Genomic DNA, 26,738 nt, shown 5'->3' on the forward strand with positions numbered 1-26,738 from the left:
AGCACTGAAGTGGTGCCTTTTGCTATTTAGAGATTTTTGACATTTTTATTTTTTCTCGTTTCCATGGAGATAAGTTGAACATAGGCTCTGAATGGGGGTAAGCTTTGTTTCCTGACCATAACTCAGAAACCGTTTAATATTTTTTCGCGAAACTTTGTATACACATTAACCCAGCACTGAAGTGGTGCCCATTAGTTGTTGAAATTTCTAGGAGTTCTATTTTTGTCTCTGTTATTTAGTAATGGAGGGTAGGAATGAAGAGATGGGGTTTAACGTGAAGTAAACGAATGAATGGGGGTTAGGGGAGTGGGGGGAGACATATGTTTTTACGAGTAAAAACACTTTCTAGTTATCATCTTGGTTTTGTTGCGACTGATTGTTGGTTCACAAGTGGGAAATGGCCCATGATTCTAGTACCTCCCCCTTTTGTCTGATGGAAATATTGTACACAGTGGCATCTCAATCACTCACTCACTCACTCACTCACTCACTCAAATCACTCACTCAAATCACTCACTCACTCACTCACTCACTCACTCACTCACTCCAGGTGTGTCCCAGTGCCTCATCGAGCTCCATCAGCTCTTCCAGGACTGTGGTCTCCAATTCCCTGCTCTGACGCCAGACAGCGTGGCAGAACCTAACGTGGCCGAGGTTGCTGCTGCAGAGGAGACTGTGGACGATGTGTTGGGAGCTCTTCGGCATGATGTGGAGGACAGTCTGAAACGCCTGGAGGGAGAACCTCAAGGACCAAGAGTGAAACAAGAACAGTTGCCATCGATTGTTTCGGAGTCACGTGATGTGTTGAACTTTAACTATAGGCAGGAAGGTAAGAAGTTATTTGGTTTATGGAGTTTGCTCTTCGTAGTAATGTTGGGGGGATAGTGGGGTAGCCCAGTTGTCGCTCATCATGATGAAGACCTGGGTTTGATTCTCTTCATGGGTACAGTGTGTAAAGCCTATTTCGGCATCGCCCATGGTGCTACAGCTGGAATATTGCTAATGAACCAATACTCACTCACTCTGTTGTTGGACTATTCACAGCTAAAATGATTTTGTAATTTTGTGATTTGGGATTTCATGAACATCAACTGGAAAATGTTCATTTTAGTCATATCATTACAGACACCCTTGCGGCACGCCCTCGTGTCACTCTCTCATATTACCCTGTATGTCACTACAGATACAAAGTTTACAGAGATGCCCTCGTGTCACTCTCTCATATTACCCTGTATGTCACTACAGATACAAAGTTTAAAGAGATGCCCCCGTATCACTCTCTCATATTACCCTGTATGTCACTACAGATACAAAGTTTACAGAGATGCCCTCGTATCACTCTCTCATATTACCCTGTATGTCACTACAGATACAAAGTTTACAGAGATGCCCTCGTGTCACTCTCTCATATTACCCTGTATGTCACTACAGATACAAAGTTTAAAGAGATGCCCCCGTATCACTCTCTCATATTACCGTGTATGTCACTACAGATACAAAGTTTACAGAGATGCCCTCGTATCACTCTCTCATATTACCCTGTATGTCACTACAGATACAAAGTTTACAGAGATGCCCTCGTGTCACTCTCTCATATTACCCTGTATGTCACTACAGATAAAAAGTTTACAGAGATGCCCTCGTATCACTCTCTCATATTACCCTGTATGTCACTACAGATACAAAGTTTACAGAGATGCCTTCGTATCACTCTCTCATATTACCCTGTATGTCACTACAGATACAAAGTTTACAGAGATGCCCTCGTATCACTCTCTCATATTACCCTGTATGTCACTACAGATACAAAGTTTACAGAGATGCCCTCGTATCACTCTCTCATATTACCCTGTATGTCACTACAGATACAAAGTTTACAGAGATGCCCCCGTATCACTCTCTCATATTACCCTGTATGTCACTACAGATACAAAGTTTACAGAGATGCCCTCGTGTCACTCTCTCATATTACCCTGTATGTCACTACAGATACAAAGTTTACAGAAATGCCCCTGTATCACTCTCATATTACCCTGTATGTCACTACAGATACAAAGTTTACAGAGATGCCCCCGTATCACTCTCTCATATTACCCTGTATGTCACTACAGATACAAAGTTTACAGAGATGCCCTCGTGTCACTCTCTCATATTACCCTGTGTGTCACTACAGATACAAAGTTTACAGAAATGCCCCTGTATCACTCTCATATTACCCTGTATGTCACTACAGATACAAAGTTTACAGAGATGCCCTCGTATCACTCTCTCATATTACCCTGTATGTCACTAGATACAAAGTTTACAGAGATGCCCTCTTATCATTCTCACATATTACCCTGTATGTCACTACATATACAAAGTTTACAGAGATGCCTTCGTATCAATCTCACATATTACCGTGTATGTCACTACAGATACAAAGTTTACAGAGATGCCCTCGTATCACACTCTCATATTACCCTGTATGACACTACAGATACAAAGTTTACAGAGATGCCTTCGTATCACTCTCTCATATTACCCTGTATGACACTACAGATACAAAGTTTACAGAGATGCCTTCGTATCACTCTCTCATATTACCCTGTATGTCACTACAGATACAAAGTTTACAGAGATGCCCTCGTATCACACTCTCATATTACCCTGTATGACACTACAGATACAAAGTTTACAGAGATGCCTTCGTATCACTCTCTCATATTACCCTGTATGTCACTACAGATATAAAGTTTACAGAGATGCCTTCGTATCACTCTCTCATATTACCCTGTATGTCACTACAGATATAAAGTTTACAGAGATGCCCTTGTATCACTCTCTCATATTACCCTGTATGTCACTACAGATACAAAGTTTACAGAGATGCCCTCGTATCACTCTCTCATATTACCCTGTATGTCACTACAGATACAAAGTTTACAGAGATGCCCTCGTATCACTCTCTCATATTACCCTGTATGTCACTACAGATACAAAGTTTACAGAGATGCCCTCGTATCATTCTCACATATTACCCTGTATGTCACTACAGATATAAAGTTTACAGAGATGCCTTCGTATCACTCTCTCATATTACCCTGTATGTCACTACAGATACAAAGTTTACAGAGATGCCCTCGTATCACTCTCTCATATTACCCTGTATGTCACTACAGATACAAAGTTTACAGAGATGCCCTCGTATCATTCTCACATATTACCCTGTATGTCACTACATATACAAAGTTTACAGAGATGCCTTCGTATCACTCTCTCATATTACCGTGTATGTCACTACAGATACAAAGTTTACAGAGATGCCCTCGTATCACACTCTCATATTACCCTGTATGTCACTAGAGATACAAAGTTTACAGAGATGCCCCCGTATCACTCTCTCATATTACCCTGTATGTCACTACAGATACAAAGTTAACAGAGATGCCCCCGTATCACTCTCTCAGCAAGTCTGCGAGCACTCCAAACACAGCCAAGCCGGCCTCTGAGGAAAGGCAGGGGAATGCCGAACTCAGACAAGCCTCTGCCTCTAACACACCAACAGGGGCCTCAGCTTGTAAGCTTCTGAACCAGAACCTCAGGGTCTCCAGTCTACATTCTATAATCCAGACCTCTGCTTTTGGAGACAAGTTCAAAGGTGGTCAAGTTTGTGAACCCTCTCGTCCTGTTCCTGATTCCTCCCAAGTCACTGCCTTGGGAAATGCCATTGGTGTCAGAGAAAATCTTCCAAGTCAAGTGCTCGGCAAACATCCTTTACAACCGATTGGCCTGCTGGACAATAATAGAAAAGTAATGTTGGTGCTACCTCAGGTTACCATGACGACAGCTGCTATGAGTAGACCTGTGATGGCTCCAGTGAATGTGCCGACTAGGAACAGTGATGCTGTACCAAAGCACTACTACAAACTGTGTCTGAATGCGAACAATTTGATAAGACCTGCATCCATCAGCCGAACTGTAGCAGCTCCTGGAGCCGTTCCTATCAAGCAGGAACCATGTGACAGGGCACAGAAGAAACGCAGAATCCAAGGTGAGAGGGGCGTCTGTCTTACATACTGCTTAGCTGACAACTGTCTCAAAGTGTTCACATTTGTTACAAATTTGCAACTAAAATAGGATTTCTTCCATGATTTATACGAATAATATGCCAGTCTACAAGAAACAAATCACATGGACGATACACCTGTAAAGAACAGGTCAATATTTATTCTAACACCATCTGCTACAAACACTTCTTGTTTATCAATTGGTATTGAGTCAATTTATGGTTTTGCATCTGTCCAATCAAGACACTCCACTCGTATTATGGGAAGTTGTTGCAGTCAAAATAGAAACGAAGTGATCAAATTATCACCTGTTTTGGAATCATTGGCTGTGTTGCACTGTAGACATTTCACATCGATGGGGTCGCCGACTTGGTTGATGCATGTCATCGATCCCAATTGCTTGGATCGATGCTCACGATATCGATCACTGTATTGTCTGGTCCAGATTTGATTATTTACAGACCGCCGTCATATAGCTGGAATATTGCTGAGTGCGGCGTTAAAACAACAAACAAACAAAACAAAAACATCTTCGGCTTTGGTGTCCCGACCAAACGATCATAACAGAATACTAATTGTAATTATGGAAAGTTGGCAGCTATGCTACTGTTCGTCATTTGCTGAGCACCCCAAATCTTATCCATTGATCAACACATGCAGTGATTGGAAGAAATTAAATAAGGAACTATTTTGAAGCAGTAAGGAAATATTCTGACATTTTGCTGTGTTATTTCTTCATTGACTCCACACTTTAGCATTATGTCATTGGTTTACAACAGTTTCCGCCCTTGAATCAGGGGCATGCTGGAAAACCGTGACACTGAATAAAAGTATTCAGTGGACTTTCCATTTACTGAGGGGGCACGGGTGGCCCAGTTGTCTAAGGTACCGCGATTCCCCGTGCAGAGTTGCGTCCTATGATTGTGGGTTCGAATCACGGTTCGCCCCGATTATGTCTCTAGGTTTGTCAGCACCATACCTGTGCTCGTGGGTTTCACCCAAATGGTAAACGTCTGAGACACTTCGGGCTTTCCTCCCACATTAAGCTGACACGCTGCGATATAACTGGAATAATGTTAAAAGCGACGTTAAACCCAGCTCACTCACTCACTCACTCCATGTACTGAATCCTGTATTTGTCTCCGCGTTCTCAGAGCTCCCAGGTCTACAAGTAACAGTAAAACTGGGAACAAAAAGTTTCCCCAGTTCAGGTTTTTATTACTGCTACTTTTATTAATGTTTTCGGAATAGTCAAACAATGTACTATTTATATTATTATAACTAATGTTTTTGTAATAATCATGACCTATCTTAATATTATTATTATCATCATTACCGGTATAATGAAAGTTCTTTTCATTCTGGGGGGGCACGGGTGGCCCAGTCGTCAAAGGCGCCGCGATTTGCTGTGCAGAGTCGCGTCCCTGGGCACGCCAGAAACCTATGATTGTGGGTTCAAATCCCAGCTCGTCCCGATTATGTTTCTAGGTTTGTCAGCACCATACCCGTGCTCGTGGGTTTCACCGAAGTGGTTAACGTCTGAGACCTGCATCACTTCATGCTTTCCTCCCACATTAAGCTGACACGCCGTGATATAACTGGAATACTGTTTAAAGCGGCGTTAAACCCAACTGACTCACTCACTCACTCTTTTCATTCTGTATTACAACAAAAAGATAATTTTTTCCTCTTACAAAGGTGACCTGTATTGACAAAACTGATAAAGATTGTCAGGTGAGGTGAAATGGGGTTTAACGTCACGTCCAAGATTATTGCACTTATATAGCGATGTGCATGTGTGTGTGTGTGTGTGTGTGTGTGTGTGTGTGCGTGCGTGCGTGCGTGCGTGCGTGCGTGCGTGCGTGCGTGCGTGCGTGCGTGCGTGCGTGCGTGCGTGCGTGCGTGCGTGCGTGCGTGCGCGCGCGTGCGTGTGCGCGTCCGTGAGTGAGTGAGTGAGTGTGTGGCTGCTTGTACTAGTCTGGACTGATGCCAATTTTCTAGTGCCAGCCCACTGAGATACCATAATACCATGCATGAATACACTATTACATATACAGGCAGATTTCTTTTCAAATATATAGATCCAGCAATATCTTTTTGAGGTTAACAGTCTTCGTTGTTGATAGTATTTTGTTCTTGATCTAGACATGTAATTGTAACTTTGGATCATGATTTTTTGTGTAAGCTGGGCTCGGCTTTATCTATATAAAGCATCCACCGGTGCAACCTATGATTGAAAATACCAACCTAATATTTATGTTGACATGAACCAAGTGCATGTAAAAAAATACACATTTGTCTCACTTATAAGTTTTTCCCACACATCATCGATCTTTGTACACACTAAATACTGCTGAGCTTTAGTTATGATACTAATGGGTACTTCCCTTATCCCTCTGTTATGTGTAATACCATGCATGAATACACTATTACATATACAGGCAGATTTCTTTTCAAATATATAGATCCAGCAATATCTTTTTGAGGTTAACAGTCTTCGTTGTTGATAGTATTTTGTTCTTGATCTAGACATGTAATTGTAACTTTGGATCATGATTTTTTGTGTAAGCTGGGCTCGGCTTTATCTATATAAAGCATCCACCGGTGCAACCTATGATTGAAAATACCAACCTAATATTTATGTTGACATGAACCAAGTGCATGTAAAAAAATACACATTTGTCTCACTTATAAGTTTTTCCCACACATCATCGATCTTTGTACACACTAAATACTGCTGAGCTTTAGTTATGATACTAATGGGTACTTCCCTTATCCCTCTGTTATGTGTAATTTGTCATGCTTTCTTGACATTATCAAACTTTGGGTGCTTCAAGATGATATGTTTTACATGTCATTAATTTATGCAAAATCATGCCACAATCATCAGATATCTGAGATTATGTTTTTAGGCCATGCTGTACATCTATGTTTACACTTTGATAACTTGATAGGACCAGGGTGCAACCTGGTTTTGTCTGGTGCAACTAGCTTTTTATGTCAACATGCACCTGGTGCAAGTTAAATCCAGTTCCTGAGCCCTGGTATGGGAAAGAGACGTCATTGACTGGCAATGGTGTACTTTCTGTTGCAGTTGATGAAGTATTGGACTTAACAGGAGATTCTGACACTGATGCCGGCATGGACAACCACTCCACCAGCAGCGACGATGATCTGCCTTCGTTTCTGTGATAAGAAATGTCTTTGTCTGTGTCACTAGAGCTGCCATACAATACGTGGTTCCTCTGTTTCATAGAGATTTTATGATTTTAACTGATTGTTACAATGAGGTATGAGTGCAATAGTGGACTGTTGGAGATTATGTGGACCAAATACACAGCCTTAGAAATTCACGCTGGTCTGCAAGCCTGAGACTACTAAATTGTACTGAGGACAAGTCAAGTTCCAATGATGGTCATCATCATTGACTTTCAGCATTTGAGTGCTGTAATTCTGAACCCGGGCGATCGGGTAGCCTAGTGGTTAAAGCGTTCGCTCGTCACGCCGGAGACCCGGGTTCGATTCCCGACATGGGTACATTGTGCGAAGCCCATTTCTGGTGACCCCGCAGTGATATTGCTGGAATATTGCTAAAAGCGGCGTAAAACAATACTCATTCACTCACTATAATTAAGAACCAGTTCTCAAGGCCTTAATTTTGCTACAAATTGGAACTGAATGAAACTGACAGAAAATGTAAACACAGTAAACATTTTAGTCTCGCTCAAGCAGGACCATTTCCAAACTCTGAGTGCTAGTGAAATAAGGTCCACACTAGTCCTCAGGACTAGTCTTAAAAAACGAATTTCTAAGGCTGATTACTACAGACGACCATGGTGTTTGATTTACTTTGTGCCCAAGGCATTTTATGATGGTTCTTGTAGAGATTTAAGGGACTCAGTAGATTCAGTACTGCATGATATCAAAATGAATAGTTAACATGGTTAACTTTTACATTTCTCACGTTTTCAGAACAATGAGAAATATTGCATGCTTTTCAAAGCTGGGTACTTGTATCACTTTACCATGCCTCTGCTTTTGGGGTAAACAGGTAATGCATTTATTTTACCAGAATTCTTATTATGAGGCTTGTCATTATTATGCTATTATGTGCGGCATTAAACAACAAACAAAATATAAAGCAAAATTAAGCTGGCTCAGTATTTTGATATGCGACCCCCATTGTCCATTTTTAGAGCACCCAGGGTGCTTATTACAACTAGTAACAAATACTACAAATACAGTAATGTCTTTTCAGTGTTACTGACTTTGGGGAAACATGTGGTTAAGGAATTAACCCATGGAGTCTAAATCGTCACTTGTCGATCCATAATTGGCTGTGTGGAGATTCTGAAGTACCATGGTTTAATGTGTTTAATGTGGTATAATTATGGGGGTAATGTTTGAGAGTGTTCATGGTATGAAGACTTAGAGAGACTTGAAATGTAGGCAGGGTTAGGCCTTACTTAAAGTTTATCCATGTTTTGTTTCCATTCATGTATGTATAGTTCTTCCACACATAGTCCCTGTTATTGAAGTGATTGGTGTACATTATCTGACATTGCAGTGGCGATCTTTGAATTTTGTGGTGATCAAGTTTGACAACATCTTTATATCTCCAATCTAACACATTGTTTTCAAATCCAATTTGTTGTTATATGGAAACTGTCGACTCTCTGACTGTTTGGCTTATTTGTAAACAATTATATGTTTACATGATGGTTTTGTTTACGAAACATTTCCCAAACTTTCATACGAGATACAAACCCTTATTACTGTCTTCCTGTAACCATGGTTACTGATGGAAGAAGAACGAAGGCAACATCACTCAACGGCAGCTGTGGTTTGACATTATGGTGTGCTGATTTACCAGCAGTCTGCGACTTTAGCCACTTGTCCGAAGCCAGAGTCAAGTAAAATTCTGTTCAGCCTAGTAAGGTAAGCTAATGATAGTCCACATAATGACACTAAATTCTTCTGAAAATGATGATAAAAGGGGGTTCGGGGCTCGTCGTGACAAACCCTTTGGCACAGACTGTACCGAGTTGCAGTGGTCTGTCATTAGGTGTGAGGAGGGCATAGTCCTGAGGTTATTAACCAAATATGTCTGTTGGGGGTGAACAACACATCGGTGCATTGTATTTAGATATGATGATCCGGTACATGATACTTTCTTTCTGTATCGATACAAGACAATAATACACTTTCTGAAATAAATAACTTACTTCTCTTTAAAGACCCTTTTTTGGTAGTCAAATATTGAAAAATGTGTTGTTAGTAGCATTTCAAGTTCACTTCTAGATTCTAGAAATAGCCCCTACAATCATGTGTCTACAGCCAGCTTTTCCTTTTGAATCTGCTCTGCAATATTTATTGTCAAGATTCCATGTGATTTGACCTAAATATGCAGACTTAATGCATACTACCCACAAGAAGTACAGGACAGCAGATTCTTTCATATTACTACAGTTAATCTGTCATGCCATGACAGAATATGAAAGAATCATGTGGTCCTTATCATCTTTACATCAGTCACACAATCGCCCAGGCAGGTCTGGTTCCGCCCCCTTTATATCAGTCACACAATCGCCCAGGTAGGTCTGGTTCCGCCCCCTTTATATCAGTCACACAATCGACCAGGCAGGTCTGGTTCCGCCCCCTTTACATCAGTCACACAATCGCCCAGGTAGGTCTGGTTCCGCCCCCTTTATATCAGTCACACAATCAACCAGGCAGGTATTGTTCCGCCCCCTTTATATCAGTCACACAATCGCCCAGGCAGGTCTGGTTCCGCCCCCTTTATATCAGTCACACAATCGCCCAGGTAGGTCTGGTTCCTTCCCCCTTTATATCCGTCACACAATCGCCCAGGTAGGTCTGGTTCCGTCCCCTTTATATCAGTCACACAATCGCCCAGGCAGGTATTGTTCCCCCCCCTTTACATCAGTCATACAATCGCCCAGGTAGGTCTGGTTCCGCCCTCTTTACATCAGTCATACAATCGACCAGGTAGGTCTGGTACCGCCCCCTTTATATCCATCACACAATCGACCAGGCAGGTCTGGTTCCGCCCCCTGTATATCCATCACACAATCGACCAGGTAGGTCTGGTTCCGTCCCCTTTATATCAGTCATACAATCAACCAGGCAGGTATTGTTCCGCCCCCTTTACATCAGTCACACAATCGCCCAGGTAGGTCTGGTTCCGTCCCCTTTATATCAGTCATACAATCAACCAGGCAGGTATTGTTCCCCCCCCTTTACATCAGTCACACAATCGCCCAGGTAGGTCTGGTTCCGTCCCCTTTATATCAGTCATACAATCAACCAGGCAGGTATTGTTCCCCCCCCTTTACATCAGTCACACAATCGCCCAGGTAGGTCTGGTTCCGTCCCCTTTATATCAGTCATACAATCAACCAGGCAGGTATTGTTCCCCCCCCTTTACATCAGTCACACAATCGCCCAGGTAGGTCTGGTTCCGTCCCCTTTATATCAGTCATACAATCAACCAGGCAGGTATTGTCCCCCCCCCTTTACATCAGTCATACAATCGCCCAGGTAGGTCTGGTTCCGTCCCCTTTACATCAGTCATACAATCGCCCAGGTAGGTCTGGTTCCGCCCTCTTTACATCAGTCATACAATCGCCCAGGTAGGTCTGGTTCCGCCCTCTTTACATCAGTCATACAATCGACCAGGTAGGTCTGGTACCGCCCCCTTTATATCCATCACACAATCGACCTGGTAGGTCTGACCTAGTTAATCAGACTGACACAACATGACTGTGATACTCCTGGCTGCCTTCTCGTCTCCCACATTCACCATGATGGTATCCACTGAAGGAAAGTGCTCTATCTATTCAGCTTTTATTTTTTATGCTCAGTTTGTATTTTGTTAGTACATTGTTACTCACAAGTTGCTGTTTTATATGAATGGTCTTCCATTGCTCACAGAATCCAACATGAATCATATATGATAAATGACTGAATCAAGGAGAATGTCTTTGTTTTGTTTAAACCAGCAGGATTAGACCCATGCTTGCTCACAAACTGATCCGAGATGTGAATGTTGTACATCTTCCCGAGGCAATTGAGTTAACTGACTGTAAAAGTAAAGTTTCCAGCCTTGCTGAACTAGGCCGGCATTTCTGGCCCAATGCACATACACTGTCTTGCTTGACAACGGTATAAGGATCCAGTGAAGATAATCTGATCAATAATCAAAATCTATATTGTAACAAAATGGGTCTTACTTTGCGAAGTACATCAAATCACAAGAGCACCTTGATTAAAAACATGAAAAGATTTGGAAAATATCAGTTGACGGTACTCATGCTTTGCAAATCCTGCAATTGACTTATGCGATTTCAATTGGACTATTCATAGACTGATTAGTCCAGCCAAAATATAACTCGATAATTCCAGCCAAATTTGGCAAGGGTGGAAGCTGGACTTTGATAGTGAGTTAACTCCCTTGCCTCGGAAAGATGCTGTCGTATGACTATGATAAAGTGTAGGAGTCATGAATGACAGGTTTTAGCTGCATTCATATTGCCATTGACTCCTCTGTGGTCAAGTGGATAGAGCGTCTGCCTGGAGACTAGAAGGTGTGTGTTCGATCCCTGGCCGCTTCACACCAGACGTTAAAAGATGGTACTTCTCGTTGCCCGGCCTGGCACTCTGCATACTGGTTGACTTTGCAATGTCTGAAAGGGGTATCCATTGCAGCATGGTGTTTCTGTGGTCTAGCTTTATAAATCTGGCATTTGTTCACACTAGTACAACACAGACACACACATCTTACAACTAATGACGGTTTTACGGTGCTAGCACCCTGACATACCATGCCACAGTTTAGCATGTATCTCCCAACAATAAGTTCCATCTTTTAACGTCTATGGGTACGATTTGCCCGGGGATTGACCCAACAACCTTCAAATCTAGGCAGACACTTTAACCACTAGAGACCTGGGAAAGTCTAGGTAGAAAATAGGTCCTCAGCAACCCATGCTTGCCATAAGAGGCAACTAACAGGATCGGGTTGTCAGGCTTGCTGACTTGGTTGCTGCATGGCATCGTATCCCAATTGCGTGGATCGATGTTCATGATGTCAATCATTGGATTGTCTGGTACAGATTCAATTTACAGACTGCCGTCATACAGCTGGAATACGTCTGAGTACTGTGTTAAACAACAAACAAACAACCTTTCCACTCGACCACTGAGGCGATCTGCCATTAACGAAAAGAGTTCTGCAGAGCTGACTCCAGGGGTTTGTGCGGCAAAGATACACAACACAGCAGTAGAGAAACGTATTCGTTTTATTTTAAAAATTCCAAGTAAAACAATGGATAAAGATTTTAACTCGTAAAGATATCACACAGTAAAAAAATTGCACTTGTTCATTAATTTATACACAACCAAACAAGCCATAACCACGCTAGTCAAGTCTCTACTCTCATACTGAATAAAACCATTTAGGCCGGAATGAAAACGGGGAAAAAGATGAATAAATAAAACACAATTGCACTGCCAAATTTCTGTTAGAAACTCCACAACATTGTTAGCTAGTTAAACTCATCTGAAAAAAAGAACAAATAAATAGATAATTAACAAATATGTAAATTGTTATATACACAATAAGTCATATAAATAGAAAGAAAAGAAACATTTGTCAAGTTAGTAAAATGAAATTGTGTTGTAGTCATGATGAAATGTTTCATTTGGAGTGCATGAAATTGGTAATGTCAATGAATGTATTAGAAAACAAGTGAAAATATTATGTATTAGAGCAATACTGTTAGGATGTTATAATATTTAAACTTACAGGAATATATTTTATCTTATATTAAATGGAACTGTCAATATTTCATTGGAGGAAATTAACTTTAAGCACAAAAATTATGTAAGCCATAGCTTTATGTTCTTGAATATTCAATATCACTCTCAAGGAACACCGCACAAATTGGAGTCAAACTGGGAATGGGGTGGTGAGGTCAAGGCAACTGTGTACATTGAAATCACACAGACAGACAGACACACACACACACACACACACACATACACACACACAGGGTGGGGTGGAGGTGCAAGGGGGTGGGGCAATGGAGGGTGAGGGGTAGCCAGATTAATGACCTGAGCAAGTCGCAATGCCTTTTCAATAACATACGGCTTTGATCTGTTTAAAAAAGACATATATTAGCACATCCTTATGTATTAAACACTTGATAACATTTCATGAATTTAAAGTGTTCGTTATTACATTACGTGCCACATACAACTATGTGTGTGTAACAGACACACTTTCTTTGCCTTCATCTGATGAGTGATCACTGTCCATGATGGGAATCTTCTTAATACACCAGTACCTTTGTGAGCGAGTATAGTTTTACGCCACTTTTAGCAATATTCCAGCAACGACAGGGACACCAGAAATAGGCTTCACACATAGTACCCATGTCGGGAATCGAACACGGGTCATCAGTGTGATGAGCGAACGCTTTAACCACTAAGCTACCCAACCGTCCCAGTACCTTTGTGTGTCCAATACGTTGTCCTTAGACCTGACAGTGGAAGGTTAGGCAAAGCTCTTGGGAACAGAGGGGTATATGTATTGTATACTAAATGTACAAATCTAAAAATGACATGAGCTCACATGACTTTCAGTTATCTTAATTCACAACCTTACCCTAGATCCAGCTCTTAAAACAGGAATTACTGTATGTCACATCATTACGTATTTTGAATTGATAACTGAATTCTTCTTTGGCAGCTGTGCTCACACCCAAAACACCAGTGTGCAGGAAACTGTACACTCCACAAACTGCCACTGGACAACAGAGAATAACACTGGATATTGCAGACAACCACATGAAGGGATTCTTGTTTTCTTACCAGATATATATAAATATACTACTCAGAAGTTTAAGAACACATGACATGACAGATTAACAATAGTCATGAAAAAATCAGGTGTTCATTTCTTCTTTTGAGTAGTATAGATTTAGTGTAAAATGAGCATAGTAGCTTCATTTGGATGTTCTGCAGAAGACATTGAGGTAAGACATCAATACCACGGGAGACAGTGCTGGAAACTAAGCGTGTCAGGGGTTCTTGAGGTTTGTTTCTACAGTGTTTGAATCTTGGGGGCCTAGAATCTTTAAGTATTATGAAAAGAACACCTACCCCTTCAAGCTTAGTTTCGAGCACTTGGCAAGGCATTGAGAGCTTGTTGGACAAAGCGCTAAAGACAATATGTATATCAGAAAAAATATACAAATGACATAGTTGTTACAAAGATCTCTGTGGAAAATATTCTTGAATTTGAGGCAAAAAACAGCCAAGATACGTTTTTAATTTCAGCTTTAAAATGATGTCCAAAACAAATTCTCTGAAAGCTCACAGCAAACATGAAGGTCGTTTCATCCTTGAAATGTGCCGTTTCATCTGGACCATGTCCTAGAGAACATTCACATTTCACAATGCCAGACTCAGACATTTTCAGCAATTGTAAGAGGCACTTAGGCCCAGTGGTCTGAGGTGTGCAAATTGCTGTCCCTTATTTGTGCCAGGATCTGCTGATCACGGGTATAAAATTCCAGATCCTGGATGTACGCATCATACCCATGCTCAGCGTCTACAGCCTTTGTCACTTTCAGCTTTCCTCCAACATCGATCTGACATCAAGTTCAGATGCTGTGATACAACAAATACTGTAAAAAACAGCATTGAAACTCAACTCTCTCCCTCACTGCATATCAACAAGAGGTAGCATGACATTATACTCAACCATACAACTTACCTATTGCATGGCTCAACATGTTAACATGACAGTATGCGACACATGGACCAACAGTACTTGACACGGGGATCTCCAGAAGCAACACTTACAACCAGAGGTTGATCAGGACCACATTATAGGATGTTGACAAACATAGACACAGAGAACGTTGTTGACAAACACGGAAACACTTAGGTTGTTGACAAACAAAGAAGCACAACAGGTTGTGAAGGACAGAGAACCCGATGGCAGATTTTTAAAAAACACAACGGCAGGTGGTTGAAGGACACAGATTGGCAGGTTGGCATCAGACACACAAGATCCTACGGCAGGTGGCACGAGACACACAAGATCCTACAGCAGGTTGGCATGAGACACACAAGATCCTACGGCAGGTTGTATCGGACACACAAGATCCTATGGCAGGTTGGATCAGCCACACAAGATCCTATTGCAGCTTGTTCACCTGTGAGTGGTCCGTCTGGCAGATAATCTTATGGCCTTGCTTCCAAGCCTTCTTCTGACATGCCACGGAGCAATACCAGGCACGATGACACTTTCCACAAGAAGGGAACTTCTTACCCTCTTCAACCTTCACCCGACATGTTGTACACGATGTTGCGTCGTCGCCTTCATACTGGCATCGCAGACAGTGACACCAAAAGTTGAAGGACTTGTACAGCCATGCTCGTCGCAGCCTCCGTGGCATGGAGGTGTCGATGTAGGTCGTGAGGACCTCCTCTCCTTTCTTCACATCTCGCTTAGCGATCACAGCAACTCCAGGTTTGTCATCTGCACAGCGGCCGTCACGGACCTCCACGTTGTTGTAGCAGGAATGGTTCAGACAAGCATGGAGGGCAAACATTCCAGTGAAGGCTGACGGTTTAGGATTTTTCTGTAAGTATTTGAGCATCTTCAAACCGCGTGGGTCGCCCTTGTTTGCCACGTTTGTTAGGAAGTGCTGGTAGGGTGTTATGTAGGAGGTGAAGATCTGAAGGTTACACGTTGCCTGGTAGTAGCGGCCGTTGAATTCCGCTTCCGTGATTTCATAGCTGATGCCATCACCACAGTTCTGGAAGATTTCCTGAAACACTTTGATCATTTCTGGCATCTTGTCTGTTGCCTTTGTACAGCCGAATGCTATAAACCTGTCACAGAGCAAAATGAAAAAGAATGAACAAACATCTATTACAGGTAAAATGGATACAATTATCTTTAAACCACCCTGATGTTATCAGAAAAGAGCAGGCCACTGTAACTTGATAATGCCCCCATATTTGCTTGATGAAAGGCCATCATCATGCACGTTGTTAGGTGACGTCATAGAATAGGGATGGGTGACGTCACATTTAATAGTGACATCCTCTGGTTTGTCTTATGACGTTTCCATATTTGTAAAAGTGGGTCAGTGACATTTGTGTTGATTGCAGCAAATGTTTCAAAACCGATATTGTTATTTCTTTTTATTCTTATAACAAATTCTATCCATTTTAGCTATAATAACGGTAACGCTTTTTTTCAGGGCATTATCATTTGCAGCAGCCCTCCGTCTTTTCAACTACCCTTCTTCGTCTGGCAGTTAATGGAAGACCTCAGGCTTCTGCAAATGATAATGCCCTTAAAAATAGTGTTACCCTTATATTAACACATGGATAAATTTGGGACTTGGTGATGAGTCTTGAAAACTGACGTGTGTGTTATAGAATTTTGTGGTCAGTTTGCAAATTATCAAATAAGCATCAGTGTGATTCTGGGATAACTCCGGACCAAAATATTACTGTAAATTTAATAAAAATAGATTCATAAACACATCTGTGCATCACTACCAAGTTGTTACTAACTTTTAACATCAAGCAGACATGATACTTGCATACAGCACATTCACTGTACCTTGTAGGCAATGGGTAAGCCAAGTGGTTAAAGGAGCTGCTTGTTACAACAAACACCTGGCTTTGATTTCCACATGGGTGCACCCTGTGAAGACCTGTTGTGTCCACGCCAATACATTGCAGGTGTGATGCTTAAAACGACATCAACCCTTTTCCCTATCTCACCATAGCCTGAAAATCATGTGAACAAGTGTGTTCTTTTAATGAAACAGTTTCACTCTCAAACCCCCTGATGAGGATTCCAGGACAGTATCAGTCCCCAGAAACACATCCTTGATTGAGTTGGGCCAAACACCACTTTCACAAACCTAGAAACATAATCAGGGGCTTGATGAGCGACCTCACATTTATTGCAAAATGCAAACATTTTATTATTAAATGTCCATTTTTTCATGTCCCTCCCCAAATATGTGTACATGTATTATTACTTATGCCCCCCCAGACCAGAAAGTCTTGTCCAGACTTATTATAAAATTTACAGACCACCGTCATAAAGGTGGAATATTGCTGAGTGCCGCGTTACACGACAAACAAACATCTTTTTGCACTCTGACACGGGGTGTTATGTATGCGGCCTGGCCAATGGTGTACCCATTGGCTTGTCTGGTCCAGACTTGATGTTTTTAGGCCACCTTCATACACCTGGAATATTGCTGACAGCAGCATAATACAACAAGCACTCATTCACTCTTCATCAAAACCTTTGGTACCTCCTAAATGGGGCTTTTGCCTTTGCCCAATGTTCTGCTGATGGTTGTGTTAGACCTTCCGATCTCATCATGGTCTTGGCATCCTGCACAATGGTTCCCCAGATCCTGGCAAGGACTAGAGGACTATATGACCCCACCCATACATCGTCCGTCCTTCCATCTGCTAGGACCTCAACACCCTTACTGGCTGCCAGGTCGTATATACGCTTGGCGGCAGGGTTCCTCCCGGGGCATATCACCTCGTGGTACTTGGCCCAGGCCTCATCGTGACACTTGACACTACAGTACTTCACCCTCTCACATGTCTTACACAGCACAGGAGTCGTATCTGGCCACAGCTCCTTCACCAGATCCTTCATTGAGTCATCGAACAAGTCCAGAGCTTCCCCAAAATAGTCTTCCGGAGACAGGAGCGACATGGCACAATGATGACAACCAGGGACAAGATTGTTGTTGATACTTTCAGCCATGACGACTGGCTTGTCTGTCAAGCACTCCGCCCCTTCTTCGATGTTCTCAGTGGCAAATATAGATCGTCCAAATTGACCAAAGTCGACTTTCACTGGAACGTTCTGTGTGAGGGGCCCATACAGTCTCTCCGTGCGCACTTTCTGGAATAAGATGGCAGACTCTTCATCCTTGTTGTCACTAATCTTGGTGGCCTTCCGAAACCAGAACTCCGAAGACACTGGCAGCCCCATCTGGAGTAAGATTTGGCCTGAAAAAGGTCAAATGCTTTTATGTAAAGTAACATATTACAGCTCATTCAGATAGGTACCATCGTGTTGCAGGTATAGGCCTATAGAGCCTGTATATCAGATTCATTTATCAATTTGGAATAACTTATTTGATATTTGTTTCTATGTATAAAAACATTACAGGGAGATCATCTCCAGTTCCCCATATTTCTGGCAAGAAACCCAGTAGTAGTCAGATGCAAACTGAAAACCTTGTACCCAAGTTTTGGATAAAGGATGTGATAGAAAAGAAACCCCCCAAAAAACCCATCCTCTGCCATGATGCCAACGGTCATTTTACCAATATGTGTAGTCACTGCATTTCAGTCTCTTTACAGTGGGGGCGGTCGGGTAGCCTAGTGGTTAAAGCGTTCGCTCGTCACGGCGAAGACACGGGTTCGATTCCCAACATGGGTACAATGTGTGAAGCCCATTTCTGGTGTCCCCCGCCGTGATATTGCTGGAATATTGCTAAAACCGGCATAAAACCATACTCACTCACTCACTTACAGTGAAATGGTATCGTGTGATGTATGTAACAAAGCTGGAAAATTGGTGACAAACAAACGCTCTCTTCATGGTAAATGATAAACATTTTGCACTCACAAAAATCTGTTGTAAGCTTATCCCCAGGGTTTGATGTACCCTCTGTGTGACCATACCCTCAGCCACACAGAGGGTATACCAGAAATATTCCCCTCACAATAAACATAGAACTTCTATTTAATTTTACATTATCAACAACTAGGCATTTGTCATCAATCCAATCATTAACAAGCCTGGGTGCCTGTGGATTTATTTTTCCTTGCTGAAATATCAGGACCTACCTCCCTGTTTCCAGACCTCAACAGACCGACTTGGTGGTGGGATAGCGAAGAGATCTCGAAGGGAATCTTCTCGCTGGGACCTGTCCAGGAGAACCTCCGCCCTCAGCTGCCGATATAGCACATTGTAGGGGTCAATAGCCACAGACCTGTAACACTCCTGTAGAGCATCACCCGTATTGCCTCCTGCCCGGTACCGTATCGCCATGGCAGCATGCTTGGCTGCGTCCTCTGGCTTGGTGTTTGGTACCGGCGGTGCGATCTCCTGGTTATTGGAAATCTTGTGCTTCTTGTTTAGGATCTCCTGTTCCATCTGGTAGAGCTCCTTATCTCCGGGGTAGGGATCCTGGGTACAGAACTTCACTGCACTGTAGGTAGGCTCCTCCACTACCTCCTTCTCATGTTCCGCCATGATGGCGCCTTGAAGTTTCTTGAGATCCTCAGTCACTACTGGGTGCTTAGGGTCCACTTTCAAGGCATCTTTATAGTATCTGAATGCTTTCTCAAAAGACTTGGTCCTCGTTGCAGCCCTTCCACAACAAATACAGGCATCAATATGGGTAGCATCAATGTTGTGGGCAGCTTTGGCATCTTTGAAAGCCAGGTTGAATTCTTTGAGACCGTAGTAGCATCGGGACCGTCTAAGCAGCAGTTCAATGTCCTCCTGGTTCTTCTCAAGGAGTGTGGTGTATTTCTCCAGTGCATCTGGAAACTGGTTCTCTTTGTAAAGTCGGTCGGCTTCTTGAAGAGCAGCGGCCGTATCTGCTGGGTCTGTCATTGTGCTTGATGTAAACTTACCTGAAGACACAAGAAGTGGATAACATTTGTTCAGTGAGAATCATGGATGATAAAGTTTTTTATAAGACTATTGGCTTGAATAATTGTAAATATGCACTGTATATATTATTTACAGTCTCGTGGAAGACACTAGCAAACGTTATGCCCTGTGGATGGAGCCTTGCACAATATGCTATTCATTTCATGGGAGGCTCAACATATTGTAATGCTAGAAGCATAACCCTAGATGATCTATGTGATCCAGTGGATTGAGTGCCTGCATGGAGAGATTAAGGATGGTGGTTCGATGCCCAAGACGTTTGGACTGACATTTACACTATAACTGTGCTTACAACCTGTGATCAAGTTTTCCATGACCAAATAATATTTTATTGTCTACAAGGCAAATGGATCATTTACAAGTTATATAAAGTACGTTTAGAACAGTTTCTGAAATGAAGGGTAGAATGTGTGAAACAACATGACCCTGATGCAATAATATCCCCAAATACCTTGCAAGTCTACACATAGCCTGGCTAAAACTGAAGACATTTCCTGGTTACTTTCTGTTATATTTCAAAAGATAATTTAACCAAATAATTCCTAAATTCCATTGTTTCAAAGACCCATTTAAAACAAATAACATTTATGCATCCCAATTCAAAACAACTGGGGTCTCACAATAGTTCACCGTTTATAAATCATGTCTTACAACAATATATATATGGACTCTCAAACGGACAGACAAGCAAATACACCCGAAACCCCATGCAAATCTACATCACTTAAACAAGTCTAGATTTCTTCAGTTTCAGGTTTAAAAATGGAATTTTCTGGGCTCCTTTTTGTTATATATCAAAAGACAATTTAACAAAAAATAATCCTAAAATATTTTCATTTGTAAATTAATGTAATAAACAATAGACAGCTTTTACAATCTTGTCTACAACGATAGATGGATATAATGTATTAAGTAAAAGCTAGGCAATAGACTGGCATTTGTGTCGTTTCCAGTCACTGTAGAGGAGCCCTGCAAATGTCAGCTGTAGGGGAGATGTAAGTCTAGATAGGATGAGTGAAGCTGGTAGGGGGTGGAGAGGGTGGGGTGAAGGAAGGAGATAGCTGACATTTAATAACTGCCCAGATGCTGTCTCTCAAACTATGTGCTGTATTTGTCTTCACAGATCTTCAATTCAGGGGACCTGTTAGGGTTGGACAAGATTGTGTATTCTTCATTTGGACAAGATTGTTTATTCTTTATTTTGGACAAGATTTGTATTCTTTATTTGGACAAGATTTGTATTCTTTTTTTGGACAAGATTGTGTATTCTTTATTTGGACAAGATTTGTATTCTTCATTGGGACAAGATTGTGTATTCATTATTTGGAAAAGATTATGTATTCTTCATTGGGACAAGATTGTTTATTCTTCATTGGGACAAAATTGTGTATTCTTCATTGGGACAATATTGTGTATTCTTTATGGAAGGTTATCAACTAAGGGAGCGTAAGTTGGTTGTAACATGGCTGAACCTTTATATTTGTTCAACTTTTAATTATTTAAAAAAATAAAAAAGCACCCAAAAGTCCACTTTAATCTTCACAGACACAGAGTCACTTTGAGTTACAAAAGCTTCAAACAATCCACAGCATATTTAATAATAGCATTATCACAGTTACTTTTGCCCTTGAGTATATATAATGTATCACCAATTAAACACTAAGTGAGTGCTCTTACAATACAATAATTCCTTGAGGCACGTTTCATAACTATACCTCCAGAGTGGACACATTTCTGGTGTTCCCCACAGTCATGGCTAAAAGTGGCATAAAACCATACTCATTCAAAACAATATCTCAGTCCTACATGTTTCTAGGTCAGTGTCATAATGTGCCTCTGTGATGTTCTCTATGTGAATCAGAGCAGCTAGGTAGAAGCAGTCGTTGGTTTGCATTTGGTTGTTTAATAGATTTTATTAAGGACAAATTCTGTCCAATTTAGCCATAATATCAGTTATGCTTTCTTAAAGACATGTGTTAGACATGAACTGATACTAGCTTTTAAACTAACTTTGTCCAACCTGTAAATATAATACTTTTAAATGAAGAATTCTTATGAACACTAACATACAATCTGAAAACATGAATGTTTAAAAAAACATATAACTCTCATCCACCCAAAGTGGGCCTCTCCCAGAACGCTATCCTGATTCTACTGGCATATCCCTGCAAGACAAGTAAATATTTGGACAAGTGAAAAAATTTCAGGAAATCCTGGCCTGATGGATTGCAGCGATAGCCCTGAAAATACTTCAGTGTGTGTCATGACCAGCCTACAGGAAATATTAGTAAATGTGGGGCCACTACAATAAACATTGGTTATCTGTACTTACAACCTGTGAGCCAACATGATTGGGAAATCATGAGAATATTCTCTCCACCTCCCCTAACACCCCTCTCTCTCTCTCTCTCTCTCTCTCTCTCTCTCTCTCTCTCTCTCTCTCTCTCTCTCTCTGCTTTGAATTCTATCTGAGTGACTGTCTGTGGGTAGCCTAGTGGTTAAAGCATTGACTAGTCACACCGAAGTCCAAGGTTTGATTCCCCACATGGGTACAATGTGTGAAGCCCATTTCTGGTGTCCCCGCCCTGATATTGCTTGAATATTGCTAAAGGCGGCATAAAATCATCACTCACTCATTCTTTCTGTCAGCCTCCCTCTCTCTCTCTCTTTATCCCCTCTCTCTCCCTCTCTCTCTACCCCCAGCTCTCTCTCTATCCCTCTCCTCTCTCTCTATCCCCTCTCTCTCTATCCCTCTCCTCTCTCTCTTTATCCCCTCCCCCCCTCTCTCTCCCTCTCCTCTCTCTCTATCCCCTCTCTCCCCCTCTCTATCCCTCTCCTCTCTCTCTTTATTCCCCTATCTCTCTACCCCCAGCTCTCTGTCTCTCTATCCCCTCTCTCTCTTTCCCTTTCCTCTCTATCCCCTCTCTCTCTATCCCTCTCCTCTCTCTCCTTATCCCCTATCTCTCTACCCCCAGCTCTCTCTGTCTCTCTATCCCCTCTCTTTCTCTCTCTCTCTCTCTCTCTCAGCCTCCCTCACTCCCTCTCTCAACCCTAACAGCACCTGCTCACAGCTAGAAAACGAACACTATCTGACTAGTGACATTTACCTCCTTCCTGAAGACACAGAAGCAAATTGAAACAATCCTACAGATAATACATGTCTACACCACAGTCTTAATCACGTGCTATCAGGCGGATGAAAGCTCACCCACCCCATACATCAACTGTGGCGACCCAGACAGCGAGATACCAAACCGTTTGTACAGTGGCTGGAGCAGGGTTTACCACAACACTATCTTCAGCCTGCCCTGTCGCAACATTTGCAACTTCCAAGCCGAACTCTACGGAACACGTGTTCATCACAGTATGGTATATATAACACGTAGAACTACACAGTGTACAAACATTTACTATCAAACAGAAGCTATGTTATAACTTCGCGCGTTGAACATCAAACTATGGGTCTATATTAACTTGATGACGTCGTTAAACATAGAACGTTATCTGTTTATAAACTATGTACTGATAGCAAATACTAAACACAACACCATTCTGCTGTTTTCAAAACAGCAATTCCTGGAATGAAAATATGTATTAGATACCGATCATTATGATTCATTGAAGTTGGTTACAATATGGTTACGAAGAAGACTAAAAGCAGACGACATCTTATCATCGGTCGCTATATATTAGTGTAGCCGATTGCCCGTCTATTACTTAATCTGTATTTGAATGACTTATGTTCGTCAATAAAACCAACCTTATTTACGCTCCACTACACAGCATAACTCACTTTTGACACCGACCTCGATGTTGCATGTTCTGAGGTAGATGCTGTACTATGAATAGTGTCAGACTACACCCCTCGTCTCCCTACATCGGCCACAGCCTGCACATGTGCACGCATTCCAGACCCAAAAAAAACACACCCACCTTTCAATGTGCCCTTGGTCTCGGCGAGGGGACGGGAAGTGCTCTGGGATGTGGGTTGTCGTTGACGGTAGACGTGATCAGTGGTGGCGTCACATCACGGGCGCGGTCTCGCTGTCGACTGACTAACGCCGCATCTTCCCATATCGCTTCTGGTGGAGCCCGCTGCATGGTGCAGATGGGTCGGGTTACGCTGCCCCATGTGAAGCTCCCCCCACAGACGCGAGGGGGGGGGGGGGGGGCTGTCTGTCATGACTGGCACCGCACACAGATGGCTGGGAATATGTAGGGGGTAGAACAAGGATGTATAACATGGACTCATCAACCTGTTCAAGCAGGAGTTGGTAATAAATGTTCGAATGAGATATTAGCATAATGAAAATATGATTGCGGGAATTGTTAGAGGGTTTGAAAATTATTTCACCGGCATTTAATTAACGAAATGATTAAAGAAGACGACGAAATTTATTGCAGGAAGCGCTCACTCAGGACAGCTACAAGCAACGCAATACTACTTTGACACACACAATAACATGATATATATTTATATCATAATGACATGATTTTTGTTTGTCGTTTAACGCCGCACTCAGCAATATTCCAGCTAAACGACGGTGGTATGTAAATAATCGAGTCTGAACCAGACAATCCAGTGATTGACATCGTGAGCATCGAGCTACTCAATTGGGATACGTTGATATGGATCAACCAAGTCAGCGAGCCTGACCACCCGATCCCGTTAGTCGCCTCTTACGACAAGCATAGTCGCCTCTTACAGCAAGCATTGGTTGGTGAAGACCTATTCTATCCCGGATCTTCACGGGTCTCATGAAAGGAAATGACATAACCTTTGCAAATACATGTAATATTGTGCTAAAAAGAAATGATATACGTATTACTCAGAGTAGAATATGTCGTGTCTACAAATACTGTCTCGTACTTTAAAAACACATTATCTGGTAATTACAAGATTATTTCAGTTTGTCTTTTATTGAGATTACGTGAATCGTAGTACCACACAATGCAGCGTGTGTCAGCCTTATTCACCCATGTGCTGGTGTGAGTTCTTGGGATTTCATTGCGGCATGTGATTAAAATGTAGTCAAAGTGAATGTTGTTTTTTGGTTGATCTTTAACCTTTTAAATGCATGTTTGTTTGGCATAGTGTCACACACACACACACACACACACACACACACACACACACAAACACACCACACCCCTGTTAAATGCTGGATCCGCCCCTATTGGTTCAGACACCTTACTACAATCTGACCTTGGGATCCCTGTCTGTTGGGTTGGTCATCATGACATGTGATAGGAGGTTATTGCCTTTACAAAGATAACATGAAGGAGATCGATTCCTCAAATGATTACAACATGTGAAAGTAATTGTTACCAGACTGTATTATTAGCAAGATCCTGGCCCCCGTGGTTGGGGTCCCAGATTAAACTCGGCCCCAGGTGACCTCTGTTTGTGGTATGAGCTACTGTAGTGGGTCGGGTGTCACACAAAGAAGAAGGTGGAACTCGACTTTTTATGAACAGCTCGCTCCTTCATCAACACACCATGAAGTGATGCTCGCCACATACTGACTGTACACCGTGCAAGTGTTCACTCAGTATGGCAGTGTTACACGCCGGGCTTGTATACATAGGTAAATTGATTGTAAAAGGTAAAAATCAATTCAAGAGTGGCTTTAGGAGCGAAGTATATTATTGAATCACATTGATTATTCGTTAGGTTAGCGCACAGGCGTTTGTAGACGACAGCAGTGGAGCGGGTTACGAAATCGCGTGACACGTTCAGGAGGACGGTTGTTATAATATCTTTTATGGATGATACGATATACGATCTCGATGGTATAAGGTCGTGATACGATGCACAATGGCAAGAAACTATGACATTCTCTAGCAACAATACACTGAATAAAATCAGACTTGTTCTAATGTTATTTTTTTAGCCTCATTATTACATCCATCATGATTCCACGTTTACACAACCCTGTACAGTCCCACGTGGACGGGCGTATCAGCGGGTGTTTCCATGTTGTAACATCCCTGTACAGTACCACTGGACGGGCGTATCAGAGGGTGTTTCCATGTTGTAACATCCCTGTACAGTACCACTGGACGGGCGTATCAGAGAGTGTTTCCATGTTGTCACAACCCTGTACAGTCCCACGTGGACGGGCGTATCAGCGGGTGTTTCCATGTTGTAACATCCCTGTACAGTACCACTGGACGGGCGTATCAGAGGGTGTTTCCATGTTGTAACATCCCTGTACAGTACCACTGGACGGGCGTATCAGAGGGTGTTTCCATGTTGTTACAACCCTGTACAGTACCACGTAGACGGGCGTATCGGAGGGTGTTTCCATGTTGTTACAACCCTGTACAGTACCACGTAGACGGGCGTATCGGAGGGTGTTTCCATGTTGTTACCACCCTGTACAGTACCACGTAGACGGGCGTATCGGAGGGTGTTTCCATGTTGTTACAACCCTGTACAGTACCACTGGACGGGCGTATCAGAGGGTGTTTCCATGTTGTTACAACCCTGTACAGTACCACGTGGACGGGCGTATCAGGAGATGATGTTTCCATGTTGTTACAACCCTGTACAATACCACGTAGACGGGCGTATCGGAGGGTGTTTCCATGTTGTTACAACCCTGTACAGTACCACGTGGACGGGCGTATCAGGAGATGATGTTTCCATGTTGTTACAACCCTGTACAGTACCACGTGGACGGGCGTATCAGGAGATGATGTTTCCATGTTGTAACATCCCTGTACAGTACCACTGGACGGGCGTATCAGAGGGTGTTTCCATGTTGTAACATCCCTGTACAGTACCACTGGACGGGCGTATCAGAGAGTGTTTCCATGTTGTTACAACCCTGTACAGTGGACGAGATGGTGTTTCCATGTTGTTACAACCCTGTACAGTACCACGTGGACGGGCGTATCAGATGGTG

The 26,738-nt window shown here is 42.3% G+C and overlaps 2 protein-coding genes across 5 annotated transcripts in view; one reads left to right on the forward strand and one right to left on the reverse strand.

Moving 5' to 3' along the window:
* Window positions 1–11,005, forward strand: part of LOC139454537 (microtubule-associated protein futsch-like) — a 71,644-nt gene extending 60,639 nt beyond the window's left edge. Inside the window, exons 19-22 of one of the 2 annotated variants that reach the window (XR_011652459.1) lie at window positions 551–829; window positions 3,410–4,033; window positions 7,144–9,873; window positions 9,921–11,005. Coding sequence is in view for 1 of the 2 variants with exons in the window: in XM_071236317.1 (XP_071092418.1) it covers window positions 551–829; window positions 3,410–4,033; window positions 7,144–7,241 (1,001 nt within the window). In the remaining variant the exon portion in view is untranslated. Of the gene's footprint in view, window positions 1–550; window positions 830–3,409; window positions 4,034–7,143 lie in introns of both variants that reach the window. The other variant, XM_071236317.1, reaches the window with a different exon arrangement.
* A 1,385-nt stretch (window positions 11,006–12,390) lies between these two features.
* LOC139454538 (uncharacterized) lies at window positions 12,391–23,945 on the reverse strand. Of its 3 annotated transcripts, XM_071236320.1 has the most exons (5): window positions 23,761–23,945; window positions 18,993–19,787; window positions 17,429–18,146; window positions 15,296–15,977; window positions 12,391–12,630 (listed from the first exon to the last, which is right to left on the reverse strand). In XM_071236320.1, the coding sequence occupies exons 2-5, from the start codon at window positions 19,765–19,767 to the stop codon at window positions 12,613–12,615; spliced, it is 2,193 nt and encodes a 730-aa protein (XP_071092421.1). In that variant the 5' UTR covers window positions 19,768–19,787; window positions 23,761–23,945; the 3' UTR covers window positions 12,391–12,612. The 3 variants fall into 3 exon arrangements, with proteins under 3 accessions (XP_071092421.1, XP_071092420.1, XP_071092419.1); XM_071236319.1 differs by lacking the exon at window positions 23,761–23,945 and adding an exon at window positions 23,621–23,741 and having other exon boundaries at window positions 12,391–15,977; XM_071236318.1 differs by lacking the exon at window positions 23,761–23,945 and adding an exon at window positions 23,588–23,741 and having other exon boundaries at window positions 12,391–15,977.
* Between the last annotated feature and the right edge of the window lie 2,793 nt (window positions 23,946–26,738).

The sequence above is a fragment of the Haliotis cracherodii genome, unplaced genomic scaffold (genome assembly GCF_022045235.1).
Source record: "Haliotis cracherodii isolate W230 unplaced genomic scaffold, xgHalCrac1.p SCAF_10, whole genome shotgun sequence".
NCBI classification, from domain to species: domain Eukaryota; kingdom Metazoa; phylum Mollusca; class Gastropoda; order Lepetellida; family Haliotidae; genus Haliotis; species Haliotis cracherodii.

Excerpts from the sequence above, each read along its gene's own strand:
- LOC139454538 (XM_071236320.1), bottom strand. The coding sequence starts at position 19,767 with ATGACAGACCCAGCAGATACGGCCGCTGCTCTTCAAGAAGCCGACCGA. Across the intron at positions 18,147-18,992 it reads TGAGGTCTGGAAACAGGGAG|GCCAAATCTTACTCCAGATG; the intron begins GTAGGTCCTGAT and ends GACCTTTTTCAG. Across the intron at positions 15,978-17,428 it reads GCAAAAGCCCCATTTAGGAG|GTTTATAGCATTCGGCTGTA; the intron begins GTACCAAAGGTT and ends GCTCTGTGACAG.